The following is a 23,486-nucleotide window of genomic DNA, read 5'->3' on the forward strand; positions in this document are numbered from 1 at the left end:
CTTTTTATACATGTATTTCCCCTGGTGTGCTCCATGATAGAAAATTATGTTGTTTAGCATACATGCATTTATGTATGTTATGTATGTGCATTTGAAAATGATGTTGCTAGGGACATGGTGGTACATGCCTGAAATTCTAGTAGTCTTGAGGCAGAGGAAGAGAATTGTGAGTTCAAAAACCTAATGACTGGGCTGCATACCAAGTCATTGTTTTTGGAAAACAAAACATTAACCAAAATTTTAGGAAGTAGTATTTGCATTTAATCCCTGAAATATACTTTGATGTTCTCTATTATTTCATTAGCATCATGCCTGTAATCCCAGCACTTGTGAGCCTCAAGCTGGAAGGCAAATTGCCATGAATTCCAGGCCAGCCTGGCCTTCTTAGTGAGTTCAAGATCAGTCCAGGCAATGGCCCTCTCTCAGAAAGCAACTAATGTTGTAGTGTCTTAAAACTTGATGCGAACTTGCATGAGAATACAGTGTCCTAGCACCCACACGATGCCAATACTGACCCTTTAATTCCTCACATAGCCATACCCAGCCTCATATACGCTTGATTCCTGCCTCCACTCCATGTCTGTACTTCTCTGTTCATCTTTTTCCTTTGCCTTATCTGGGAATATATGAGAAAGGCTTCAGCATTGTGAAATTGAATCATTGCTAGATGAGGCTTCTTTAAATGAAGGCCTAGACAGAAGAGCCCCTCTTATCTCCAGACTTAATGCTTCACTTGAGGTGTCTTGGGTTTGGGCCCATATATCTGACCATAGCAGTTCAGATTGCCAGGTCTTATATCTAAGCCTGCTTTCTTCAGTTATGGATGGTTCTATACACAATCCGCTGAGGAGTGCTTTGTAAAAATAACTTCTATGTTGTCTTTGCTAAGGCCTGTAGGCCTGCCTTTCTGAGCCCATTCAGGCTCTTACCCACGTTCAGAGCATCACCGCACATCCCTGTTCCTCTCCCCCCCTGGCAGTTTGCAGAGCAGTCCCTGATGAAGAATGCCATAAAGACATCAGAAGAGTCATGGATTGAACAGCAAATGCTGGAAGACAAGAAACGAGCTACAGACTGGGAGGCCACAAATGAGGCCATAGAGGAGCAGGTGGCTCGAGAATCTTACCTTCAGTGGCTGAGGGATCAAGAGAAACAGGCCCGCCAGGTCCGGGGACCCAGCCAGGTGGGTCATGGACTCTGTCATTGGCCTGACCAAGACCTGTTACTTCTTATCTTTTGACCCCTAATTGACAGGGATAAAATAAGAGATTTTGACATCTGGGAGAAAGGGAAGCTCCCAGCCCCATCTCTAACTCATCTCATCTTTAGTCTTGGCATCGTACCTTGGAACTCTCAACACTTGATTTTAAGAAGTGAAGGAGAGCCAGCTCTTAAGAAACGAAGAGAGCAGCTACCACTGCTGGTAGCACAAAGGAACAATGGATAGCTACAAAGAGAGCAGCTTTTTTTGGAATCCCTTTGCATGCTGCATTCTGTCCTGAGGATATAGTCTTTCCTTCACTATCTTCAGTGATCCTGTCTGTCTGTTGAGGCAGATACGGCATTGGTCAGGCCTGTGACTCTGGTTGTACAAGACCAGGAGAGGTGGAGGATCCAGTCGGTTGTATTTCTAGGATAGCAAGCAGGGAGGCAGGCGCCTGGGGAATCACAGAGGGCTTTAGAATGACTAAATGGTTCCAGAAGCTGAATAATCTGATCAGCGAGTATTTACTATACGCCTGTGACAGGAAGCAGGAGGTCCTATTCCTAGTGTAGCGGGCTACATTGTGAACCTAGCAGGCCAAAGTACCTATCCTTAGGCTACTCACAGTTTTACTAAGTGAAATAAAATGCTCATAATGAATAAATTAGTTGGAGGTATGGTGGATGAAAAATGGACACTTGGTACAGGGGACAATTGAGACTGAGTGGAGATGGTCTGAGTTCACGGTATTAAACAGTCGTCGGGGTAGGCCTCAGCAGATGAGGTGGGGGCAGCCTATAAAAAGGGGATTTGGTAGCTGGGGGTGAGGGCAGTGGAGTTGGTATAACTCAGAGTCTGTAGCTGAACAGAACGAGGGTGAGATCAGGGTAGTGGGGCTAGGTTGGATGGTGACTTGTGAATTCTGGAGAGGACTTTGATTTTGCTCTCAATGAGACAGAAACCATGGGGGGTGGGCTGTAAACACAAAAAGGATTCGAGTTAGGACTTGACAGGATCACCCTGACCGATTATAGAGCAAATCTGAGGGAGAAAGCAGGGTTGAAGTATGAGATCAGTGAGGAGGAGGCTCCCAAGGGAGTCCCAGTGACAGGTGAGGGTACTACAGGCGTGCTATGGAATCACAATCTCTTAAAAGAATAGGACTTTGTCAGATGCCTGCAAGGATATGAGGCTAGTTAAGAATCTCCCAGTAGTCCACCGTGATACATTAAAGCTGTGCTATAGCCAGGATTCTGGAAAGGGTATAATCACTCTGGCACAGGAGGGTCATAGCTGGTGTAGGTCCTTATCACTTTTTCCTTCCCTACTGCAGCCCCGGAAAGCCAGTGCCACATGCAGTTCAGCCACAGCAGCAGCCTCCAGTGGCCTGGAGGAATGGACTAGTCGGTCCCCACGGCAACGAAGTTCAGCCTCGTCACCTGAGCACCCTGAACTGCATGCCGAGCTAGGCATTAAGCCCCCTTCCCCAGGCACTGTGTTAGCTCTTGCCAAACCTCCTTCACCCTGTGCACCAGGTCAGTGGCTTGCTTTCAGGGTGCCTGCTTGGGCTAAGAGGCTCTGCTTGCTGGGCCCTACCTCTGATTGTCCATCTGCCTCAGGTACAAGCAGTCAGTTCTCAGCAGGGGGTGATCGGGCCACCTCTCCTCTTGTGTCCCTCTACCCTGCTCTGGAGTGCCGGGCCCTCATCCAGCAGATGTCCCCCTCTGCCTTTGGTAAGCCTCCTTAGGGGATGGGCCAGCTGGAAGTTGGGAGAGCCCGGAGGATTTTTTGAAGCCCCTGGCCATCTCTCCCAAATCAGAGGCATGAGGGAAAATTTCAGGCCCCAAAGATTTTCTCCACAGTGGGTCTAGTGGGGCTTCACAGAGTTGAGGGAGTCAATGAGTGATTGGGACCTGAACGGACTTTTCCAGAGCCAGGGATCAGACAGAAATCAGGGAAAGTGACCTGAGGCCCCCCATCATCGTTGTCCTCTTCTCTCTCCTGCCCAGCAGGTCTGAATGATTGGGACGATGATGAGATCCTAGCATCGGTGCTGGCAGTGTCCCAACAGGAATACCTAGACAGTATGAAGAAAAACAAAGTGCACAGAGAGCCACCCCCAGACAAGAGTTGATGGACACCCAGGGACTGGACATCATTCCCGATCCCCCACTCCTGCCCTTTGATGCCACCCAAACTTCTTTGGCTTTCTTCCCTCTTGGCTTCCTTCTTTTGTTTCCTCTTTTCCTTTTTTTTTTCCACTTCCCTCTGGCCGGCCCACCCATGCGCTCCATCCATCTCATCCCTGCCACCACCATTGGTCTCTGCCAGCTGAAGTGCCCTATTGCCCCCGCACAGCACCATCTCAGCATTCCACAGGGGACTCTGGAAAGGGTGCGGAAGGTAGGCAAGAGGCCCACAGAGACAGACCATCTGGCAGCCAGGCAGCCCCAGAAGAGAGACATTCAGACAAAGGAAGTCTTCTGCTCACCCTTCCTTAAAGATCAGATAAACTTGTCATCCCTTCCCAGCAATGATGACAGGAAAATGGAAGTGGCAAGTTTTCCTTCTAGTATCCGAAGAATCTGAGCCTTCAATGTTAAAATTTTTCTTAATTAAAATGTGCTTTATTTCACAAAATCAACAAATCAAAAAGAATATTCATGGCAACGTTGGTCCTTTGAGGGTGGCATCTCTGGTTTGGAGCTAGGCAGGCTGGCCATGGGACAGAAAGGGCAGAAAAAAGATGGATTTCTGCTGTCTTTTGGCCCCTAGTTCCTTGGAAGGGCAAAGGCTATGAGGTAGAGGGAGGTGACAGGCATTGCAGGTGGCAGACTGACTTTGGACAGTGAGACCCTGACCTTGCTGCATTGCTTTGCCTTCACCACCGCTAGTCTGTTTGGAAGGCTTGAGGTGGGGTGTCTTGGGAAATTAGGGCCACTACCCAAGATTTGAATTTAGGGAGTGGGAGCAGCCTCAGCAGATGGGGCACCCGTGCACTGCAGGTGTTGACAAGATCCACCATCTGTAATGTCCTTGGCACAATAAAACCAAATGTCAGTTTCCCTGAGCAACTCTATTCTGTGTGGGACACGGGTGGATGGGCCTCTGGGAAGCACAGGATTTGCTTTGACCAGAGGTCTGCTTGTTCTCCAGTAGGTGCTCTCTGTAAGCTGGGGTTCATATTTGATCTTCTGTTTATTAAATTAACTTCTTGTCTTGAGACTGATGGCAGAGAATCTCTAGAGCCCAGGTGGGTTAAGACTAACCTAACCCACATAACCAAGATTGTTTCTTAAAAGAACAAAACCAACAACAACTCTACAACTGGTCGTGGTCATGCCTTTGATCCCAGCACTGAGGAGGGCAGAGGCAGAGGTGGATCTTTTGAGTTGCAGGCCAGCTGGGCTATACAGCAAGACGCTTTTATTAAAAATCATAAACTTCAGAACCAAATCGACTGAAACTGAAGTCCCTACTCCCACCTACCATATTTGCATTAGGGAGCCTAGGGCTAATTTAAAGGACTGTATGAGCCAGAGGCCAAGACTGGTGTCTGAATTTCTACTCTCAACCTTAATGCTCATTCATTCTTGTGATAATCTGATGAAATAAGCAATCACTAATGAGTTCAGTGACCAGAGGTGGCCCTTGCCCAACTGGGTTTTAAACGTTGGAGGATGAAATGGCTAAATCCTTTTTTTGTTGTTTGTTCCTCAGGTCTGTTGACACCTCTGTCCATACCCCTGCTAGGGTTTGTAAAGCCCAGCTAGAGAAGGCTGGCTGGCCCTCAGGTTTCCTCAGAGCAGTCTTCTCCCACTCCCCAATGCCTCAGTGAGGTCCTTTCAGAAGAAGGCTGTGTAGGGTGGCCCTACGGTGAGGGTATGGCTTGCCCAGTGGGTGGCTACAGGATATCTGAAATACGTGGTCAAGCATGAGCACGCCAAGAGGGTTGATTCATTTCAAATCTACCTGCCTTGTCTCACTGTGTGGCTTTGGGCTCTCTTTGACTTTAAAGTGTCCCATCTGCAACTACAGGGGTCATTAATGTCTGCTACCTCATGCTCTCTGATTTGTGAGTATTGACAGAGAATGTGTATGGTCAATAATGTACTACTGGGAACAGTACCTGGTACACTCTTAGAGCACAAATGTTGGGGTTCTTACCAGACTTTAGGGGTGGGGGTATTACCGTATTTTGTAAGTTTGTACCATTTGGCCTCAGCCTGACTCTTGCTACTCTTGGCTTTTACTTGCAATTTGCCCTAACCCTATCTTCAGCAAGACAAAGGGATCACCTGAAAAAACCCTGTGTGATCCCATTGGCACTCTCCCTTCTGTCTACGACTATTCCGAAGAACTGTACTATAAATAAACTTCTGGGCTGGGGCTGTGATGCTTACTTATCTTGTTTGTGTGTGTCTTAAGATCTCCCCTCCACTAAAGCCTGTCAGGATCATAGGGAGACACCTAGGGATGCTGGCTGAGTAAGGGACATTATGTGTTACCTTTTCTGCTTTGCGTGTATTGTCTGTGCCTGTGACTACATTGAGTCTTGAGTCAACCAGTTTCTCTGAATTCCAGTGTCTCTGGTTGAGTGTGGATGTGTCTGTTTCCGATGAGGCTTGTTTCCAGGTGTATCAGATGGTGACTGAGTGTGGGACTCTGCCTATGACAGTTTGTGTCTGGTATCCGAGAGAAAGAAATGCATGTTTGCGTGGGTCTCTCAGTGACAGTACATCTGTAGTTTGTCTGGATACTTTCAGTGATAAGCTGCGTGTCTGATAGTGTGTGATTGGGTCCGGCTTTTGTTGATTTGCTTATCTATGTGGTGATTTAGAGCCCAAGGATGACTACGTACCTGCTTTGGAGCAGTGCGTGTATGTGTGGAACAACTGTATATTCTTGTGACAGACTCTGGGTCTCTCATTTCTGGGGCAGCACAAATATTTCTGTGAATGTACATATCTGGTGGTGCTTGTGTGCTTGTGACAAATCTGTCAATTTCTGGTGGGGGCATATGGTATTAAGTGACCCCCGTAGGACAGTACAAGTCATATCACTGAATGTTTCTTTTCGGAACACATTTTCATGTACACCTAGGTTAGGACAAGTCTACTTGAATGTGTCTGACTATATCTTTAATGGTGGTTCTCCCGTTCTTGGTGTACGTGTGGGTATGTGAGTTCCACACACGATTGGAGGTCAGAAAGCAACTTATAGAAGTCATTTCTCCCTTTTCACCATGTGAGTCCTGAGGTCAGCAGCCTTACCTGAAGACCTTTTGCTTTTAAGACAGTCTCACTATGTTGCCCAGTCTGACCTCGCTTTCAGTTCCCAGCTCCTTTTTTACAAGGAAGTTGTAGTTCCCACAAGAACTAAGTCCTGCCATTATAGATTCAAGACCCAGACTGAGTAACAGAGCCAAGTCTAGCCAGGTTTGTATAGGATAATGGCAGCAAAAAAGCACCCTACAGGTGCCAAACTGCCATTGTTTCCTCTGCATCCCTTCCTTTTGATGACGGTAAAGAATTTTACCCTTCCCTGAAGAGTGGACCAGCTCTCCTATAAGATTACAGTTTTGGAGCAAAGGCTGCCTGATCTTGGGTGAAACACACGTGACAGGATCCTGTCTAGTTCCAGGCTCTGATTTTTAAAAGCTGGTTTGTCGTTGTCTCCTTACTGAACTCAAGGCAGCAAAGGTGATGGCGGCAGCAAACCTGCATCCTAGGAAAGGAGGCTGCGCTTTTTAAAAGTGTGTACACACCCCACCACACCAACAACCAAAACAAACGCAGTTGTCGCAAAGGAATTCCCAGAAGCGTGCATGTCTGTGTGTCCGTCTGTCTATGTGTGTGCGCGCACGCGCGCGCACCCTCCTACATTTGCATACAGGCCCTTCCTCCGCGGAAGAACCTGGCATGTATTTTGCATAAGGGGCACTTGAAACGTTGAGGGTGGCATGCAAATAAGGACTGGCTCGGATTGGCTGGGGTACAGCAGGTGCCGCGTCCGGATTGATCAAAGCCAGGTGGGCGGGTCTGTCGCGCAGGGCGACTCTCCCGGGAGGCGCGTGCCCCGGCTCAGTAGCGTTGGGGCTGGCGCGCGCGACGAATCTTAACGCTGCGCCGTCTGCAGGCGCTTCCGGGCCGCCAGATTCCCTGCCTTCCACCCTGGCGCCCCCCAGCCCTGGCTCTCCGGCCGCTCTGCCCCGGGCATCCACGCCCTGCGGGCTCAGCGGATTCAGCGGGCTCAATATACGCAGCACCTCCTCCATGTTGACCAAGCCTCTGCAGGGGCATCCTTCGCCCCCTGTGACCCCCACGCAGCCTCCAGGTGAGCGTAGCCTCCTCTGTCACAAGCAGGTTGGGTGGACTGGAATGATGGGTGCTGGTGTGGGGGCGAGTCATGGCTGGGATCAGAGTACACCGCCACCCTGACTTCCTCGCCTCCGCTTGCGTAGGAGGCAAGGATCGGGCAGCTTTCGAGGCCGAATACCGACTTGGCCCCCTCCTGGGTAAGGGAGGCTTTGGCACCGTCTTCGCGGGACACCGCGTCACGGATAGACGTCAGGTATCCCCTACAAGGGGTTCTCGGAGGGTCAGGTGTTTTGGCGAAGGGTGGTGGTGGGGTACCAGTGACTGGGATGCCAGTTGCTTCAGTGGGGAGCCTGCGTCTGCAAATGTGTAGTAGAATCATAAGGAGCAGGGTTGCTAGGAGTGTGAGTGCGCGCGTGTGTCTGCAGTCCAGGTGGGTATGGGGGTGGGCAGGATTCAGGGCAAGAATTCTAGAAGATTGGCGCTTTCTACTAGGGAGGGGGCAGATATCAGGACTGGACCCCAAGATCCATGGAATTGATGTGCGTGCGCTTGTGTGTCTGAGATGGTGGGGATGTTTTAAAAGTAGGTGTTAAGTGTGGAGTCGTGAGAACAACAATCCAGATAGAGTTGTCCTGGAGATGAGGATGATGGAGGAGGGCATGCGACGTCAAAAAAAAAAAAAAAAACAAACAAAACAAAACAAAAAGACTTGGAATTCGAATCTGGGGATATGGGTCAGTGGTAGATTATTTGTCCACCATTCACAAGCACTGAGTTCAATAACCAACATCGTGGCGGGGGGAGGGGGGAGGCATGTAGAAAGACAGTGCGAGAGAAAAAGCAAAAGGAAAAAAAAAAACTACAACTCACTCCCGTTCTGGATTTCAGGGGGTCTTGATGCTTTCTTAACGAGAGCCCAGGCGTAAATATGTTTAGGTGAACTTGCTTCTGAGGACTTAAATGCTGGGTGGGCATCTGAGCTCCGATGGATGTGATATGTATGGGAACTAGGAATACCCGGGTGGAGAGACTGGAATTGGGAAGTCTGGGATCACCTGCTGCCCCCTTATCTCAGCCTTTTTTCTAGGTGGCCATCAAAGTAATCTCCCGGAACCGTGTGCTAGGCTGGTCCACCGTGGTGAGTGTCTTTGGTGTACGTCATGACCCATAGACTCCATCACAGAACGCACGCACTGCTTTTTTTCTAGGGGACATATGACTCCCTGGGCCCTGAAACCATGAGAACCCCACCAGCCTGTGATTCCTGCCTTCATGTGATAGTTCTGATTTCACCACAATTCCCCCAGAGCCCTGGATTCTCCTTTCAAACTCTCCTTTCTCATCCTTCTTCCAAACACTGCTTTTGGGGCTGTTCACAGGACATGCTGGTGGGGAAGGAGGGGCCTAGGTCACTGGTTGTCATGGTGATGCTGGCTGCTTCTCTTCTGCCACCCGGAGAACGCTAACGGACATCAGGGCGGGTCTGGGCAAATTGTAGGTAAGAGAGCTCCCCCTGGTGAACCCTTTAGGTAGTCTGTGCCGGCCCGTGGACTTGGGGGGGGGGTTTGGGGGTGAGCCTGCGCAGTAGCCGATTTTGCGTCTTCGTGAGAAAACCTGTCTGCGGCTGTGCAAGTTACTGGGTCTGTAAAGGACCCCATCTGAGGCAACTGGACTCTTGGCAGTCGCTGCCCGTTCGGGTCTGGGGCAGGGGCCTTTGACTTGTGCTGGTTGATAAGCAAGACTGACAAGACAGCATTCATTAAATGTTTACTCTGTGCCAGGTCCTTTGCAATTAATCAGTGTAAGTCGTTTTGGACAAATGAAAGCTGGGATTGGTGGTGCGCACCTGTGATCCCAACGTTCAAGAGGCTGGGTCTCTAGGATTTCAGTGAATTTGAGGCTGGCTTGGGTGGGCTACTTGGCAAAATTCTGTCTCAAACATGAGATAGAAATTTAAAAACCAGAGGACACTTCTGCCGTGGTTTAATTTATAGGCACTTTGCAAAATACGACATCATTTCTTAGAATGCATTATATGCTACATCCCTTCTACTGACTGCTCTTTCTGTCTTAACATCCTGAGTTTTGCTGTTACTAAGGATCCTTGAGGTATGCTAGTGAAGAAAACTAACCAACACTTATACAATAATAGTATTTATTAATAGTATTAATTTAATAGGATTTAGTTCCATGCTAGTCCCTCTTTGCTGTAAAGTACTTCCATTTACAAATACTTATTGAGTATCTAGTGTGCATAAAAGCTGTCCTGATGTGGATCTTGATGAACATCTTGTTTACCTATCTTAGGTAAAATTATGAAGAGGGACTTATATTATAAAACACTTTGAAGTCCAGGCATGGTGGGGCACACTTTCATCCTCTGGGGGTAGAGTCAGGTGAATCTCTTATTCCAGTCCAGCCTGGTCTATGTAGGGATCCTGTCTCAAACTCCCTCCCCTTCAAAACAGATGAGAACACTTCAATTTCTCCAAGTATTTACTGACCTACTGCATGCCAGACGTGTATGGTCTCTGTTCGTTTCACTCTCTGAAGGACTTGAACCTTTAAAGAGGGTACTAGGGTCTAGGAAGAGGAGCCCAACCGAAATTAGTGCTTTGAAAATAAACTTTGCTATGTTGAAGGCAGGGCTACAGACTTTTAACACTTGCCTCCTTCTTCTTCTTTCTTTTGATTTCCCACCCCCCAGTCAGACTCAGTCACCTGCCCACTTGAGGTTGCGCTGCTGTGGAAGGTGGGTGAAGGCAATGGCCATCCGGGTGTGATACGCCTTCTTGACTGGTTCGAAACACCCGAAGGCTTCATGCTGGTCCTTGAGCGGCCTATGCCTGCTCAGGATCTCTTCGACTATATCACAGAGAAGGGGCCGCTGGGTGAAAGCTGTAGCCGCAGCTTCTTTACCCAAGTCGTGGCAGCTGTCCAGCACTGCCACGCCCGTGGAGTTGTCCATCGGGATATCAAGGATGAGAACATCCTGATCGACCTATGCCGGGGTTCCATTAAACTCATTGATTTTGGTTCCGGCGCCCTGCTTCACGATGAGCCGTACACTGACTTTGATGGTAAGGATGCTTCTTCTCTACCCTTTAGCACTCATTCTTCTGGCTTTTCAGCTTTAGGCTCGGCTTAGCCTCTGAACATTGGACCCATGTCATACACTTTAAGGTTCTTGATTTCTATAACACTGCATACTCAAGCCTAGATTCCCCAATAAAGTTCATTTTATAAGTTTCTTAACCTTCTGGGCTCTTATTTTAGTGTGGAGTAGGATGGGGTTTTGTTGGGTTTTTTGTTTTTTGTTTTTTTTGGTTTTGGTGAAATGATCTTACTGTTAATTTTGAAGTACTCCTTTAAAGCTGTCTTGCTGCTGCTAGGACTCTGCTGTTAAACTTGGAAGTACAGGTGTTCTAGCCAATGGATACCCTCCTTTAAATTTACAGCTTGGGCTTCTAGGGACACAGGAGTTGAGGAAGGGCATCACCTGATTAGGATCTAATCCTTGGCTTGTGTGCAGGGACAAGAGTGTATAGCCCTCCAGAGTGGATCTCGCGACACCAGTACCATGCCCTGCCAGCGACCGTCTGGTCACTAGGTGTCCTACTCTATGACATGGTCTGTGGGGACATTCCCTTCGAGAGAGACCAGGAGATTCTGGAGGCTGAGCTGCACTTCCCTGCTCATGTCTCCCCAGGTGAGGCCTGTCACTCACTCACCCCAGCCCAACCGGCTTCTTTCTTCCCAAGCCTCCCAAGCCTCGCTGACTGCTAATCTCCCCTGTGCTTCTTGACCCCACAGATTGCTGTGCCCTAATCCGCCGGTGCCTGGCCCCTAAACCCTGCTCCCGACCCTCACTGGAGGAGATTCTGCTGGACCCCTGGATGCAATCACCAGCTGAAGAAAAGCCCATCAACTCCTCCAAAGGAAGCCCCACCCCCTTGCCCTGGTCCCTGCTTCCCTAGACCCAGCCAGGCTCTCTGGTTGGAATCCCATGGTCACGCTACAGGGATAGATGGACATCTGTTGACCTGGTTATACAGGTTGTTAAAAATCCAGTATTACTAAGGTCAGGGAATAGGGATCAGGGGTCAGAAGAAGATGATAGCCAAGTCTGCCCAGTTCCTATCCCAATTCTGGGAAGGAGCTCTCCTCCCAGAACCTGTGGTCCCTAATTTGGGAGGGGGAGTTACTTGTTTCTTGTTCTGTTAAAGATGTTTATTTGGTTGGATTCCTTCCCTCTGGGCCCTAAGATTCTTAATCTGACATTGTAGTCCCTACACTGGCACTTCCTATACTACCACAAACCACGTAGACACTTAGTTCAAATGCTCTCACTTGGGCAAGGGTGCTTTCCTTAAAATTACCCCCATCCCCAGCAGCTCTTTAGGCAAAGGGCCTTACCCTGGGATCTCATTCTGTTGCTGCCTGCCTGCCTTAGCCCAGACTTGGTGATTCTGGGGGAGGTACTGCTCATTAATTAGTTAATATCCCACGCTTCCTTCCTTTTTCTTCCTTTGTTTGGTGAGGGGACCCTACTGTTATCCCAAGTGCTCTTATTCCGGTGAGAAGAACCTCACTTCCATGATTTGGGAAGGAATGGGAGATGGACATCACCGGACACCACCAGAGACTAGGATGGGATGGATGGTTTTGGGGGGATGAGATGGAGGAAATAAGTCTTATTGTTGTTCTCCTGGGGTCCCCCCTTTCCAACTTTTGCTGCCTCCTCCTGAGCCAGGATTGTCCAGTGGTTGAAATGTAAATAATTCTGTACTGGAGGTGGAGAGCGGCAAGTGCCCTCCTGTCCCTTCTCCCCCTGCCTGGATTATTTAAAAAGCCATGTGTGGAAACCTATTTAATAAATAATGAAGTCACAAGTGGATTGCCATTTATAGAAGTAGGCATCTACTAGATGCTGAGTTTAGGAGGTAGCTGGAGAAAAAAAAAATCTCTGGAAAAAAAACCTACAGGGCTTGTCTGACTGGTTTGGGGCGCGGTGGGGGGGTGCTTAGGGTCTTTTGAGGCCCATTCTAACCCCAGACTTGGAGTACTGAGACTTGCTTGTACAGAAATTCCAAGCTAAATCCCAGGCTCCAACTAGAATTTTTCTCGCACTTTCTGTCTAGCTTTTAACAATTTAATTTTGTCTCTACCTTTCACGCTTCTCCTTTGCATTTTCCTCAACTCACCTCCTTTAAATTTTTCTAATCCTGACAAATCTCTTCAAGTCTGCCCCTCACTCTCTTCTATTATGGTCACGGTCCCTGTCCACTGTTTCACTAGTCCCGCCTTCTCTAAAGTCCCATTCCTCCCACTTGGCCTCTGGCCCTTAGAGGGCGGCACCTGGCTGGAAAGGGACTAGAACTGATTCTGACGCGAGAAGGGTGGTGCTATCTGGGGTTTCCAATAAGAAGCCGAGATGGCGGAGCAACGGAACCAATAAAACCCTAGGACTGTTTGGACAGGTGGTTACGGGCAGTCAGGGTCAGTGAGGCGGGCGCATGAGGGATGAGGGCCGGGTCGAGCGTCACGAGCATGCAAATAAGACCTGTGGAAACGCTGCGGGAGACCGTCTGCGGCGCCCCGGGTCTCCTGTTTGGATGGAATCTGGGAACCCGAAGCCACCATTTGAGAATCTAAGCTGGGAACAGGCTGAGAGCCCCTGCCCGTAACCCCCCCACCCCCGTCCCAGCTAACGCCCCGCCCCCCCCAGAGGTCCGGAAACGGACGTGATGGATACGGAAGTAGCCTGCTGTTGCCGAGGGGACGGGACGGGCAGATGCCAACATGGCAGCGGTTGGGGTTGGTGGATCTACCGCTGCGGCCGGGGCTGGGGCTGTGTCCTCGGGCGCGTTGGAACCTGGGTCCACTACAGCGGGTGAGGTGGCCTGACGTAGAGGCGTTGCCTAATCGGAGGTCGGGATTCTTGAGGGTGGGATGAACCTAGACTGAAGTGACAGCTCATCCCGTGTGAACGGACCTACGTGTTAGTGTATGTGTGCGTGCGTTGTGAGGAAAAAGGAAGGAGAGAATGGACCATCGTATGTTGCGGATAGGAATCGGTCGTTCTATGGGTGACTGTGGCTGGGGTCCTGGATTTTCAAATAAAGACCGTTGTGAATGTGCGGGGAATTTCCTTTTGAGGAGGGCAAGAACATTGATAATGTTCAGAGGGGGATGGTAATCCCTAACTGTGGAAGGGAGCGACGATTGTCGGGGTGAGAGTTCTTCCTTATAGAAGGGTGGTGGCTTCCTTATAAAGGGACCTTATAAATTGTCAGGGTGGGGCACATCCTTGTATGACTAGTGGATCCATTTTGAGCATGAAGCTGCCCTTCATTACATGGAGAGAATATCCTGAGGATGTTCCTCCCAAATGGAGCTAGTTCTATTTGTGTTGAGGTGGGAGAGTTCCTTCTTATAGGTCAGAAAGAACATTCTGAGGGGGCCAAGTGCTTCTACATGGTAGAGAGAGCTCATTGCAAGTGTGGGTAGAACAAAGACTAATTCATTGGCTGGGAGAAGGACGTACAGTAGAGGGAGGATGGGCCATATGCAGTAGGGAAGTATTTCCATATGTGATTAAAGTAATCAAACTATTGGGGTAATCATATGGGATGGAGAAATAGAACAAGCCTCAGGAGGTGGACATCTTTAAACAATTGTCCCATTCATTATATTGCAACATTATTTCATTTATAGGACATTCCTACAAGTAGAAGCATCACTTCATAGAAATCCTCAATTTCCTTATCCACAAAATGGACATTTTCCTAGTACCTTTAGAAATCAAGTGATGGGAATCTGTGTAAATCCCTTAGTACAGTGATAGGCATAGTGTAGGTATTCAATAAATATTGGCAATGCTGTCTGAGAAAGAGTGGCTTCCCCAGGAATGGAGAAGAAGCAAACATGTGTGTCCAGAGCCTGCCCTGGTCATTTTCTTATACAAAGGGTTTCAGATTAAGAGCTAGTCAGACTGGAGCCCACTTCTCCCTGTCTTGCTCCTTTTTGCCAGTAGCTGAGGGTGTGGAAACAGGTCCAGATCAGACTCTCATTGAGTTAAGATGGGCAAGCAGAGGAAGTCCCAAGAGCCAGAAGATTTTTGATTGAGAAAAGAGGAATGAGGTGGGTGGCCATACCCCAGTAGCCTCTGACTCCTTCCTCCTATGTGTTCCTTCCACTCCCTGCAGCTCACCGGCGCCTCAAGTATATATCCTTAGCTGTGCTGGTGGTCCAGAATGCCTCCCTCATCCTCAGCATCCGCTACGCTCGCACACTGCCTGGGGACCGCTTCTTTGCCACCACTGCTGTGGTCATGGCTGAAGTGCTCAAAGGTCTCACCTGTCTCCTGCTGCTCTTCGCACAAAAGAGGGGTATGAGTCACCAATGGGGTTGGTTGGTGGGACTCCCTAAGTTAAGGGTGTAAGTACCCCTGGGAGGTTTGCTGGGAGAGTAGACTGGTGTGTCTGAGGATGCTTGAGGAGTAGGTAGGAGCTTTTAAGCTTCCTGACCACTGCAGCTATGTGAAGTTGCATCTCCACGTGGATATTCCTTATACCTGAGAACTACACCAGTGAGATTGACTGCCCACAGGCAACAGAAGACCCACGGTGATTGAAAGGTAGAGGCATGAAGATCAGGAGCTCAAGATAACATAAGTTCAAGGTTAGCCTCAGCTACATGTGATTATCTGAAAAAGAAAAAGAAAAGAAAAACTTTTGTAATATGGAGAATCCCATTTCATACGTATAAAATAGTAAAAATGTGCTTCTGTACATGACCCAGGTTCACAATTATCAACTCTTGGTTACAGTGGCATAAAACAGCATCAGTGGCGAGCCGCTCAAGGCTAATCTATATATATATCTTTTACATATCTGCACCTTTATAGTACCAGGTGGGTGTAGCATCGTGCACATTTTTTGTTTGTTTTTCAAGGCAGGGTTTTTTTGTGTAGCCCTGGCTATCCTGGAACTTATTCTGTGAACTAGACTGGCCTGCCTCTGCCTCCTAAATGCTGGGATTAAAGATGTGCACCCCCAAGGCCCAGCTATGTCGTGTACTTGTAACTGCAGCTGTTCCGTATGCGTGGGCAGAGGAACGGTTAATTCTATGAGTTCAAGGTTATCTGGAGCAACATTTGGTTTTGGTTTTGGGTTTTTTGACACAGGGTTTCTCTGTGTAGCCCTGGCTGTCCTGGAACTCACTCTGTAGACCAGGCTGGCCTCGAACCCAGAAATCCGCCTGCCTCTGCCTCCCAAGTGCTGGGATTAAAGGCGTGCGCTACCACTGCCCGGCGCTTGAGCAACATTTTAATGCTCCACTTGAAAGCAAGAAAAAGTAAGCAATAAGTAAATGAAAGTATAATGCCTCCAGTTGGGGGTGTGGCTTAATGATAGTGCTAACCTAGCATATAAAGCTCTGGCTCTCATATCCACCACCACATCCAGCGGTTGTGATAAATGCCTATAACCTGAGGCAGAAGCAGCAGCAGCAGCAGTTCAAGGTCATCTTTGGCTACAAAGTAAGTTCAGAGGCAGCCTGAACCATCTGGAATTCTAGCTAAAAAAAAAGCAAGTATAATAAGAAATCATACATAGAAAAATAAAGAAACGATCAAGTTGGATATGGTGATTTTAACCCTGTAAGTCCAGCATATGGGAGACAGGAGGACCATAAGTTCCAAGGCTTCCTGGGCTAAAGCAAGACTCTGGCTCAAAATAAATAAAACTTCGCCAATGGACAGAAAAGCAAAACCAGACCTGCAGGCCTGTAATCCTGGCTACCTGGGAAGCCGAGGCAGGAAGATCATAAGTTCAACACTAGACTGGTCAACTTTGTAAGACCCAATCTCTAAAGAAAACATAGGATGGGCAGGATAGCTCAGCAGATAAAAGCTCTTGCCATGCTAGCCTGAGAACCTGAGCTCTGTCTATCAGAGCCTGTGATGCAGAAAAGTGACGTCAGCCTCTAAGTTGTCCTTTGACTTCCACGCTTGCACCATGGACTGTGCATGCCCACATTCATACACGTGCCTCACACAACACAAATGAAGCACTGGAAATGTAGCTCAGCTATAGAGCACTTGCCTAGTCTGTTCAGGGCTGTAGTTTCAATCCCATCTTGCACACATACACACACACACACACATACATACACACACACACCCCAGTAGTGGTTGGGAAGATGGCATCATGGGTAAAATGTTTGCTCTACATGAGTGAAGATCTGGTTTAAGCCCATCAAAACCAGGCATGGTGGCACAAATCTAATCCCAGCTCATCTTTGTGAGTTCAGGGACAGGGAGGCAGTGGCAAGGCAGGTGACTGGAGACTTGTCAATCCTGTGGGCTTACTGACCAGCCAGTCTAGCTAAAAGGTCCAGTCCTGTCGAAGGTACAGCCAGGCAGTGGATGGCTCATACCTTTGATCCTAGCACGTAGGAAGCAGAGACAGGCAGAGTACAGAGCTAGTTCTAGGACAGCCAGTGCTACCTTCAGAGAAACCTGTCTCAAAGGTGGGGGGGAGGGGGAAAGAAAAGGTGGAGAAAGCTGGAGAGGTGGCTTCCAGAGGCTGAATTCAGTTCCTAGTATCTACATCACATTGCTCAAACACATATATGTGTATTCAGATACGTATATGCACATATTTTTTTTAAAAAAAACCTTTAAAAATACAATAAGGTAGAGCTTGAGAGATGGTTCAACTCTTTTTTTTTTGGGGGGGGGGGGAGTGTTTCGAGACAGGGTTTCTCTGTGTAGCTCTGGCTGTCCTGGAACTCACTCTGTAAACCAGGCTGGCCTCGAACTCAGAAATCCGCCTGCCTCTGCCTCCCGAGTGCTGGGACTAAAGGTGTGCGCCACCACCGCCCTGTATGGTTCAACTCTTAAAAGCGTTGGCTGCTCTTCCAGAGGGTTCTATTCCCAGCAACCACATGATGGCGCACATTTGTAGCCCTAGTTCCAGGGGACCTGACATCCTCTTCCAGCCTCTTTGGGCAGTACACACATGTGGTACACAATCATACATGCATGCATATGTACACATATATGCACAAACACTCATTTACATAAAATAACCTTAAGGTAGAGAGTGATAGCAAAGACATTTAACATCAGCCTCTGTTTTCCATGTCTACCGGCCCAGGCTCCACAGAGAGACTTTTGAAAAGAAAGATTCAAAAAGAGACATCATGCATCCATAGGGCAGGGGCAGCTTCTTAATGTATCTAGGACTGAGAAAAAGATGTTTGGGTGGGAAATGGACCATTAAGGAATTAGGATATCTAAAAGGCTTCTACAGGATATGTAGCTCAGTAGTGTGTCAGGCCCTAGGTACAACCACAAACAAGTCTAAAATCTCCCTTCTGTGTCACCCGGTTCTAGGTACTTGGTGATAATTTCATTGTCCACATGCGTTGCGTGCAGGCCCTGAATGGGCCTGTTGTTAGGAACGTAGATCTCAGGTGGATGAACTGTAGTTGATTAGCAAGCAGAGTGGGATGGAGTCATCGTTTTGTGACCATTGGTTTTTCTTTTTCTATAGTGTTGGCGTAGAACCTGGGAATACACATCTCTTAGGCAAGCACCCCACCACTGAACTATTTTGGTTTTTTCGAGACAGGGTTTCTCTGTGTAGCCCTGGCTGTCCTGGCACTCACTTTGTAGACCAGGTTGGCCTCGAACTCAGAAATCCGCCTGCCTCTGCCTCCCCAGTGCTGGGATGAAAGGCATGTGCCACCACTGCCCAGCAAGGCTTTTTTTTTTTTTTTTAAAGACAAGGTCTTACTCTGGAATTCAATAAGTAGACCAGGCTGGCCTCAAACTACTAAAGATCTACCTGCCTCTGCCTCCTGAGCACTGGGATTAAAGGCGTGCACCACCATGCCTGGCTCAGAAAGAACTTTGGCATTCTTATACTGTAGGAGAAACTGTGTGAGAGCTGCCAGAAGGACTAAGGGGAGCTTAGTTCAGTGCTGGTGGAAGTTGAGACTGGGAGGTAGACAGAGGAGCCATGCCTGGTCCCAACCTTCAGCAGAGCCTCCTCCCACCTAGGTAATGTGAAGCACCTGGTCCTCTTCCTCCATGAGGCTGTCCTGGTCCAATATGTGGACACACTCAAGCTTGCGGTGCCCTCTCTCATCTATACCTTGCAGAATAACCTCCAGTATGTTGCCATCAGCAACCTGCCAGCTGCCACTTTCCAGGTGAGTCTCCAGCCCGGCATAGCCCCCAGGGATCCTAGCAGGGGTGGGGTGGGGCTGTAGATGGAAGGAGGGAGGCAGCCTGCAAAAAACAGGTACTACGTGACTTTCAGAATACTCTTGGAACTCCCTTAAATTTGGTTTGTTTATGTGTCGAAACTGAAAAGAGAGATGCTTAGATAACTGAAAATATACCTGGGGCCAGAGATATTGGCATATACCACAAATCCAGTACTCAGGAGGCTGAAGCAGGACGACTTAGGGCTCAAGAAACTTATTTCTTGGGGTTTGGCACTTAAGAACACTGGCTTCTCTTCTATGGGAACTGGGTTTGGTTGCCAGCACCTACATGGCAGCTCACAACCATCTGTAGCTCCATTTTCAGAGGATCTTTCCCTCCAAAGCACTAGGCATGCATGTGATGCACAGACATACATGTAAGCAAAACACCAATGCACAAACTGGGTGGGAGTGGCATATGCATTGTCTGTGTATTCTAAATGTATGAAAGAAACCCTATCTCAAAGAAAAGAAATGCCTAGAAAGAGTGAGTCCTTGAATGCTTATTGACAACTCTGAGGCATTTGTGGATAGTCTTGTATTCATACAAGGTTTATTAAAGATTCTAGATGCTAATCCAGGCGTGGTGGCATGTGACTTTAATCCCAACACTCTGGGGAGGCAGGTGCAAGCAGATCTCTGTGAGTTTGTGGCCTCTGGTCTACAGAGTTCCAGGACATCCCGGGCTATACATAGAACCCCTGTGTTAAAAAAACGAACAAATAGGGGGTTGGAGAGATGGCTCACAAGTTGAGAGTACTGACTGCTCTTCCAGAAGTCCTGAGTTCAAATCCCAGCAACCACATGGTGGCTCACAACCATCTGTAATGGGATCTGATGCTCTCTTCTGGTGTGTCTGAAGACAGCTACAGTGTACTTATATAAAATAAATAAATAAATCTTTTAAAAAGCTAAACAAATAAATGCCTATGTGCCCCAACAAGGTTCAAATCCCCATGCTACAGCTTTCAGGCTCTGTGATTTGGGGGCCAGTCACTTACCTTTCTGTGCCTTTATTTGCTTATCTTTTTATTTTTATTTCATCTTGTTTTCTTTGAGACAGGCTGGCCATGAACTTGTTATGTAACAGATGATGAGCGCATATGTTGGAGTTCTATGTCGGTGGCACTGGGCCTTGTTTATGAGGCGCTAGGGACTGAGCCTAGCGCTTGGTGCCTACTAAGCAAAACTAAGACATAGCTAAGCTATATCTTCAGTGTGTGTGTGTGTGTTTGTTTGTTTGTTTGTTTGTTTGTTTGTTTGTTGAGCCAGGCTCTTGCTATGTGGGTCAATCTGGCCTTGAACTTACAGTTTAACTCCTAAGTGCTGTGATTTCAGTCATGTGCCACCATACATAGCTTTCTCATCAGTGAATTGCAGATTATATTGGTGTCCAGTTCTATGGTAGTTGAGAAGGTTAGACGTTCAAATCCCGATATGGTGCCCAGAGGCATGCTGGATACATACATAGCAATCTGTGATATGTTCTGGCTTTGTTATGGTTGAGGAGTCATTTGTATGAAGATTCCCCTTATCACAAAGCTTTGTTTGTTTGTTTAAAGGATTTATTTATTTATTTAATGTTGTATGCGCATCCTGTTGCTGACACAGTGGAAGAAAGCATTAGATCCCATTACAGATGGCTGTGAGCCACCATGTGGTTGCTGGGAGTTGAACTCAGGACCTCTGGAAGAGCAGACAGTGTTCTCAACCACTGAGCCATCTCTCCAGCCCCCAAAGCTTTATTTATTTATCACCTACTTGGAGGTGTTGTCTATACAGCAGCCTTATTTTACAGAGATGGCGCCAGGTTTCAGGAGGGACAAGTGATTTGTCCTTATCACATAGCTAGGAAAAGGGAATTGGGTTGTAGAGTTGACTGTGGCTTGGGACTTCTTTGCACAGTTCCCCTTTTGTAGAACTTGGGTGGTTCTTTTTTGAGATGATTTCTAGCCCAGATTTCTGGCCTCTATATAACCAAAGATAAGTTTGAATGTCCTATCCTCCTGCCTCCATTTCCCAAGGGCTGGGATTTTACAGGTGTATGCCACTGGGCCTGGGCTATATGGTGCTGGGACGGACTCTAGCAGTCTGTGTATGCTGTGTTCACCAATTGAACTACATTCCTTAGTCATGTGCAAGGGTCTTTAGGAACTAGTTAGGCACAGGTCACTCAGTGGTCAGTGGCTGGTTCGTTTTGTTTTCATGCACAACACCTTTTCATTGTTCCCAAAGGCCCACAGTTGGGTGCTGTCCTAGTCCCCTTGCACTTCATGGGATTTGGGACCGGCCCTCAGTGCCTTCACATGCAACTTGCAGGTGACATATCAGCTGAAGATCCTGACTACAGCGCTCTTCTCTGTGCTCATGTTGAATCGCAGCCTCTCACGCCTGCAGTGGGCCTCTCTGCTGCTGCTCTTCACTGGTGTCGCCATTGTCCAGGCACAGCAAGCTGGTGGGAGTGGCCCACGGCCACTGGATCAGAACCCGGGGGCGGGCTTAGCGGCAGTTGTGGCCTCCTGTCTCTCCTCAGGCTTCGCTGGGGTCTACTTTGAGAAGATCCTCAAAGGCAGCTCAGGTTCTGTGTGGCTTCGTAACCTACAGCTCGGCCTCTTTGGCACAGCGCTGGGCCTGGTGGGGCTCTGGTGGGCTGAGGGCACCGCCGTGGCCAGTCAAGGCTTCTTCTTTGGGTACACACCTGCTGTCTGGGGTGTAGTACTAAACCAAGCCTTTGGTGGGCTTCTGGTGGCTGTTGTTGTCAAGTATGCTGACAACATCCTCAAGGGCTTTGCCACCTCCCTGTCTATTGTGCTGTCCACTGTTGCCTCCATTCGCCTCTTTGGCTTCCACCTGGACCCATTATTTGCCCTGGGCGCTGGGCTCGTCATTGGTGCTGTCTACCTCTACAGCCTTCCCCGAGGTGCAGTCAAAGCCATAGCCTCGGCCTCGGCCTCTGGGCCCTGCATTCACCAGCAGCCTCCTGGGCAGCCACCACCACCGCAGCTGTCTTCTCGAGGAGACCTCACCACGGAGCCCTTTCTGCCAAAGTCAGTGCTGGTCAAGTGAGAGCTGGTGGTGGTTGGGGGAACAGGGCAGGGGGTTGGGTTGGAGGGGGTTGGGCTTCTGCAGGTCCAAAAAGTTGTTGCCAGGGCCTGGCTTTTGTGGGTTGGAGGTTTATTTTCTCCCATAATTCTAGAGGGATATGGAACTAGGGCTGAATGTCACATGAACGCTTCCTGATAGATGGACTCTCCTCTCCTGGAGGAGCTTTTTAGAGCTGCTTCCTCTGCCTTGGGCTAACCTCTTTGGGAACAGGGTTGGGGTACTGCTATTCCAGGCCTTTCCCCCATGACCCTGTGCTGGAGATGTCCTGTCTCGCATGCCTGGGACAGTCCCTCCCAGCCATCCTGCAGACTGGATAAAAGCCCTGCAGCTCTCCAATAACGACTAATGACTCCTCGTGGGGTTCATTTCCTATTGTATGAGGTCTTCTCTCCTGCACCATCACCCTGGATCATGACAACAGCGTGGTCTCTGCTGTGGCTTTGGGGCAGTTTCCCCGGTACAGAGACCCTTGAAGAGCAATCAGCCTGTTGTAAGTGCCCGGAACGAGGAGAGAGGCACAAGCTGAGGATTTCGCATCAGCTCATCTTGGGGAGGGTGCAATAAGTGCCATTTGCTTTCCAATAGTTTGGGATGGAGATTTGTTTGTGCTATCATTAGATCAATGATCCAGCGTGTTGGGAAAATGGGGAGGGGAGGTCCTTGAAGTGGCTGAATCTCATGTAATTGACGAGACAGAGGCGAAGGATTCTCTTCAGAAACATCCAGACAAAAACTAAAGCTGCCGATCCGCCTGCAGCTCCATTGGCGTTTAAAACATCCTTTCAGGATGGGTGTCAGAATTGATGAAACATGGAACCTGCGCCCCTGCACTCCCCAAAGCTTATTAACTCCTTAACTGTATCCCAGATGTGTGTGTGTGTGTGTGTTCGCGCGCGCGTGGGGATGTGTGTGGATGTGTGCACGCACACTTAAGTGCATGCATGGAAGGTGCCTGGGCTGTCTTTGCTATATGTAAATAGGGCCACTGGATCTTTATTTTTGATTAATTTGTTCTGATTTTTTTTTTGGTTTGTTTTTTAAGGAACTGTAATGAACAAATGTCAGGATACCCAATGCCAAATAAAGATGATGTATTTATTTAGTCCATGTGTAGCTTTCTGACCCAGGGGCCTGCTCTTTCCACATAAGCACCATTACTAACTCCAAGATTAGTAGCTTACTACCAGCCTCGCTTGCTTAGGAAACCCACCCACCGGCCCACCCCAGCTTTCTGTGTTTCTCTTTCCTTCCCATTTTCACCACAGGTTGCTCACCAAGGTGAAGGGGTCGTAGCTGCTGGACTTGAAGATGCTGGCCTGTCTTCGTTCTCCCTTCTTGCCCTGGCCCAACTGGGACTAAACTCTTATCAGTATTAGGGGTAGGGTGAGGTAGACACGGGAACTCCCTGTCCTTACCAACCCCTGCCCCACATAGGGCTGACATGACTAACCTCTGTTAATGGGCCCACCTCTACTCCTGCTATCTTTACAGTATTTCTTAGGTGAGTTTCTGCAAATAAAATGTTTTGCACCTTGTGAAGTTGGGTTGGAAAGCCTGGAAAGGATGAGGAAAGGAAG

General features: G+C 48.5%; 3 protein-coding genes across 16 annotated transcripts in view; all 3 read left to right on the forward strand.

Annotated features, from left to right (window-relative positions):
• Positions 1–5,610, forward strand: part of Otud5 (OTU domain containing 5) — a 37,014-nt gene extending 31,404 nt beyond the window's left edge. For 3 of the 8 annotated variants that reach the window (XM_006527665.4, XM_030251398.1, XM_030251397.1), the window contains 4 exons: positions 980–1,183; positions 2,538–2,739; positions 2,824–2,937; positions 3,217–5,606. In XM_006527665.4, coding sequence (XP_006527728.1) covers positions 980–1,183; positions 2,538–2,739; positions 2,824–2,937; positions 3,217–3,338 — 642 coding nt within the window. In that variant the 3' untranslated portion in view covers positions 3,339–5,606. Of the gene's footprint in view, positions 1–979; positions 1,184–2,537; positions 2,740–2,823; positions 2,938–3,213 lie in introns of all 8 variants that reach the window. The other 5 variants (NM_138604.3, NM_001290537.1, XM_017318564.2 and 2 more) reach the window with 4 other exon arrangements.
• A 1,679-nt stretch (positions 5,611–7,289) lies between these two features.
• Pim2 (proviral integration site 2) lies at positions 7,290–12,416 on the forward strand. The gene is made up of 6 exons (NM_138606.2): positions 7,290–7,540; positions 7,668–7,777; positions 8,612–8,662; positions 10,232–10,604; positions 11,057–11,233; positions 11,338–12,416. The coding sequence occupies exons 1-6, from the start codon at positions 7,303–7,305 to the stop codon at positions 11,499–11,501; spliced, it is 1,113 nt and encodes a 370-aa protein (NP_613072.1). The 5' UTR covers positions 7,290–7,302; the 3' UTR covers positions 11,502–12,416.
• A 488-nt stretch (positions 12,417–12,904) lies between these two features.
• Slc35a2 (solute carrier family 35 (UDP-galactose transporter), member A2) lies at positions 12,905–23,476 on the forward strand. 7 transcript variants are annotated; one of them, XR_003953007.1, is made up of 5 exons: positions 13,018–13,417; positions 14,733–14,915; positions 18,596–18,747; positions 21,124–22,399; positions 23,175–23,444. XR_003953007.1 is itself a non-coding variant. In XM_006527585.1 (5 exons), exons 1-5 carry the CDS (start codon positions 13,327–13,329, stop codon positions 23,283–23,285), a joined length of 675 nt encoding a protein of 224 aa, XP_006527648.1. In that variant the 5' UTR covers positions 13,018–13,326; the 3' UTR covers positions 23,286–23,444. The 7 variants fall into 7 exon arrangements, 6 of the variants coding, with proteins under 6 accessions (XP_030107163.1, XP_006527648.1, XP_017173949.1 ...); XM_006527585.1 differs by having other exon boundaries at positions 21,714–21,851; NM_078484.2 differs by having other exon boundaries at positions 13,228–13,417; positions 21,124–21,851; positions 23,175–23,476.
• Positions 23,477–23,486: the final 10 nt, after the last annotated feature.

The sequence above is a fragment of the Mus musculus genome, chromosome X, assembly GCF_000001635.26.
Source record: "Mus musculus strain C57BL/6J chromosome X, GRCm38.p6 C57BL/6J".
Lineage (NCBI taxonomy): Eukaryota > Metazoa > Chordata > Mammalia > Rodentia > Muridae > Mus > Mus musculus.

Excerpts from the sequence above, each read along its gene's own strand:
- Slc35a2 (NM_078484.2), top strand. The coding sequence starts at position 13,327 with ATGGCAGCGGTTGGGGTTGGTGGATCTACCGCTGCGGCCGGGGCTGGG. Across the intron at positions 18,748-21,123 it reads TGCCAGCTGCCACTTTCCAG|GTGACATATCAGCTGAAGAT; the intron begins GTGAGTCTCCAG and ends TGCAACTTGCAG. Across the intron at positions 21,852-23,174 it reads ACGGAGCCCTTTCTGCCAAA|GTTGCTCACCAAGGTGAAGG; the intron begins GTCAGTGCTGGT and ends TTTTCACCACAG.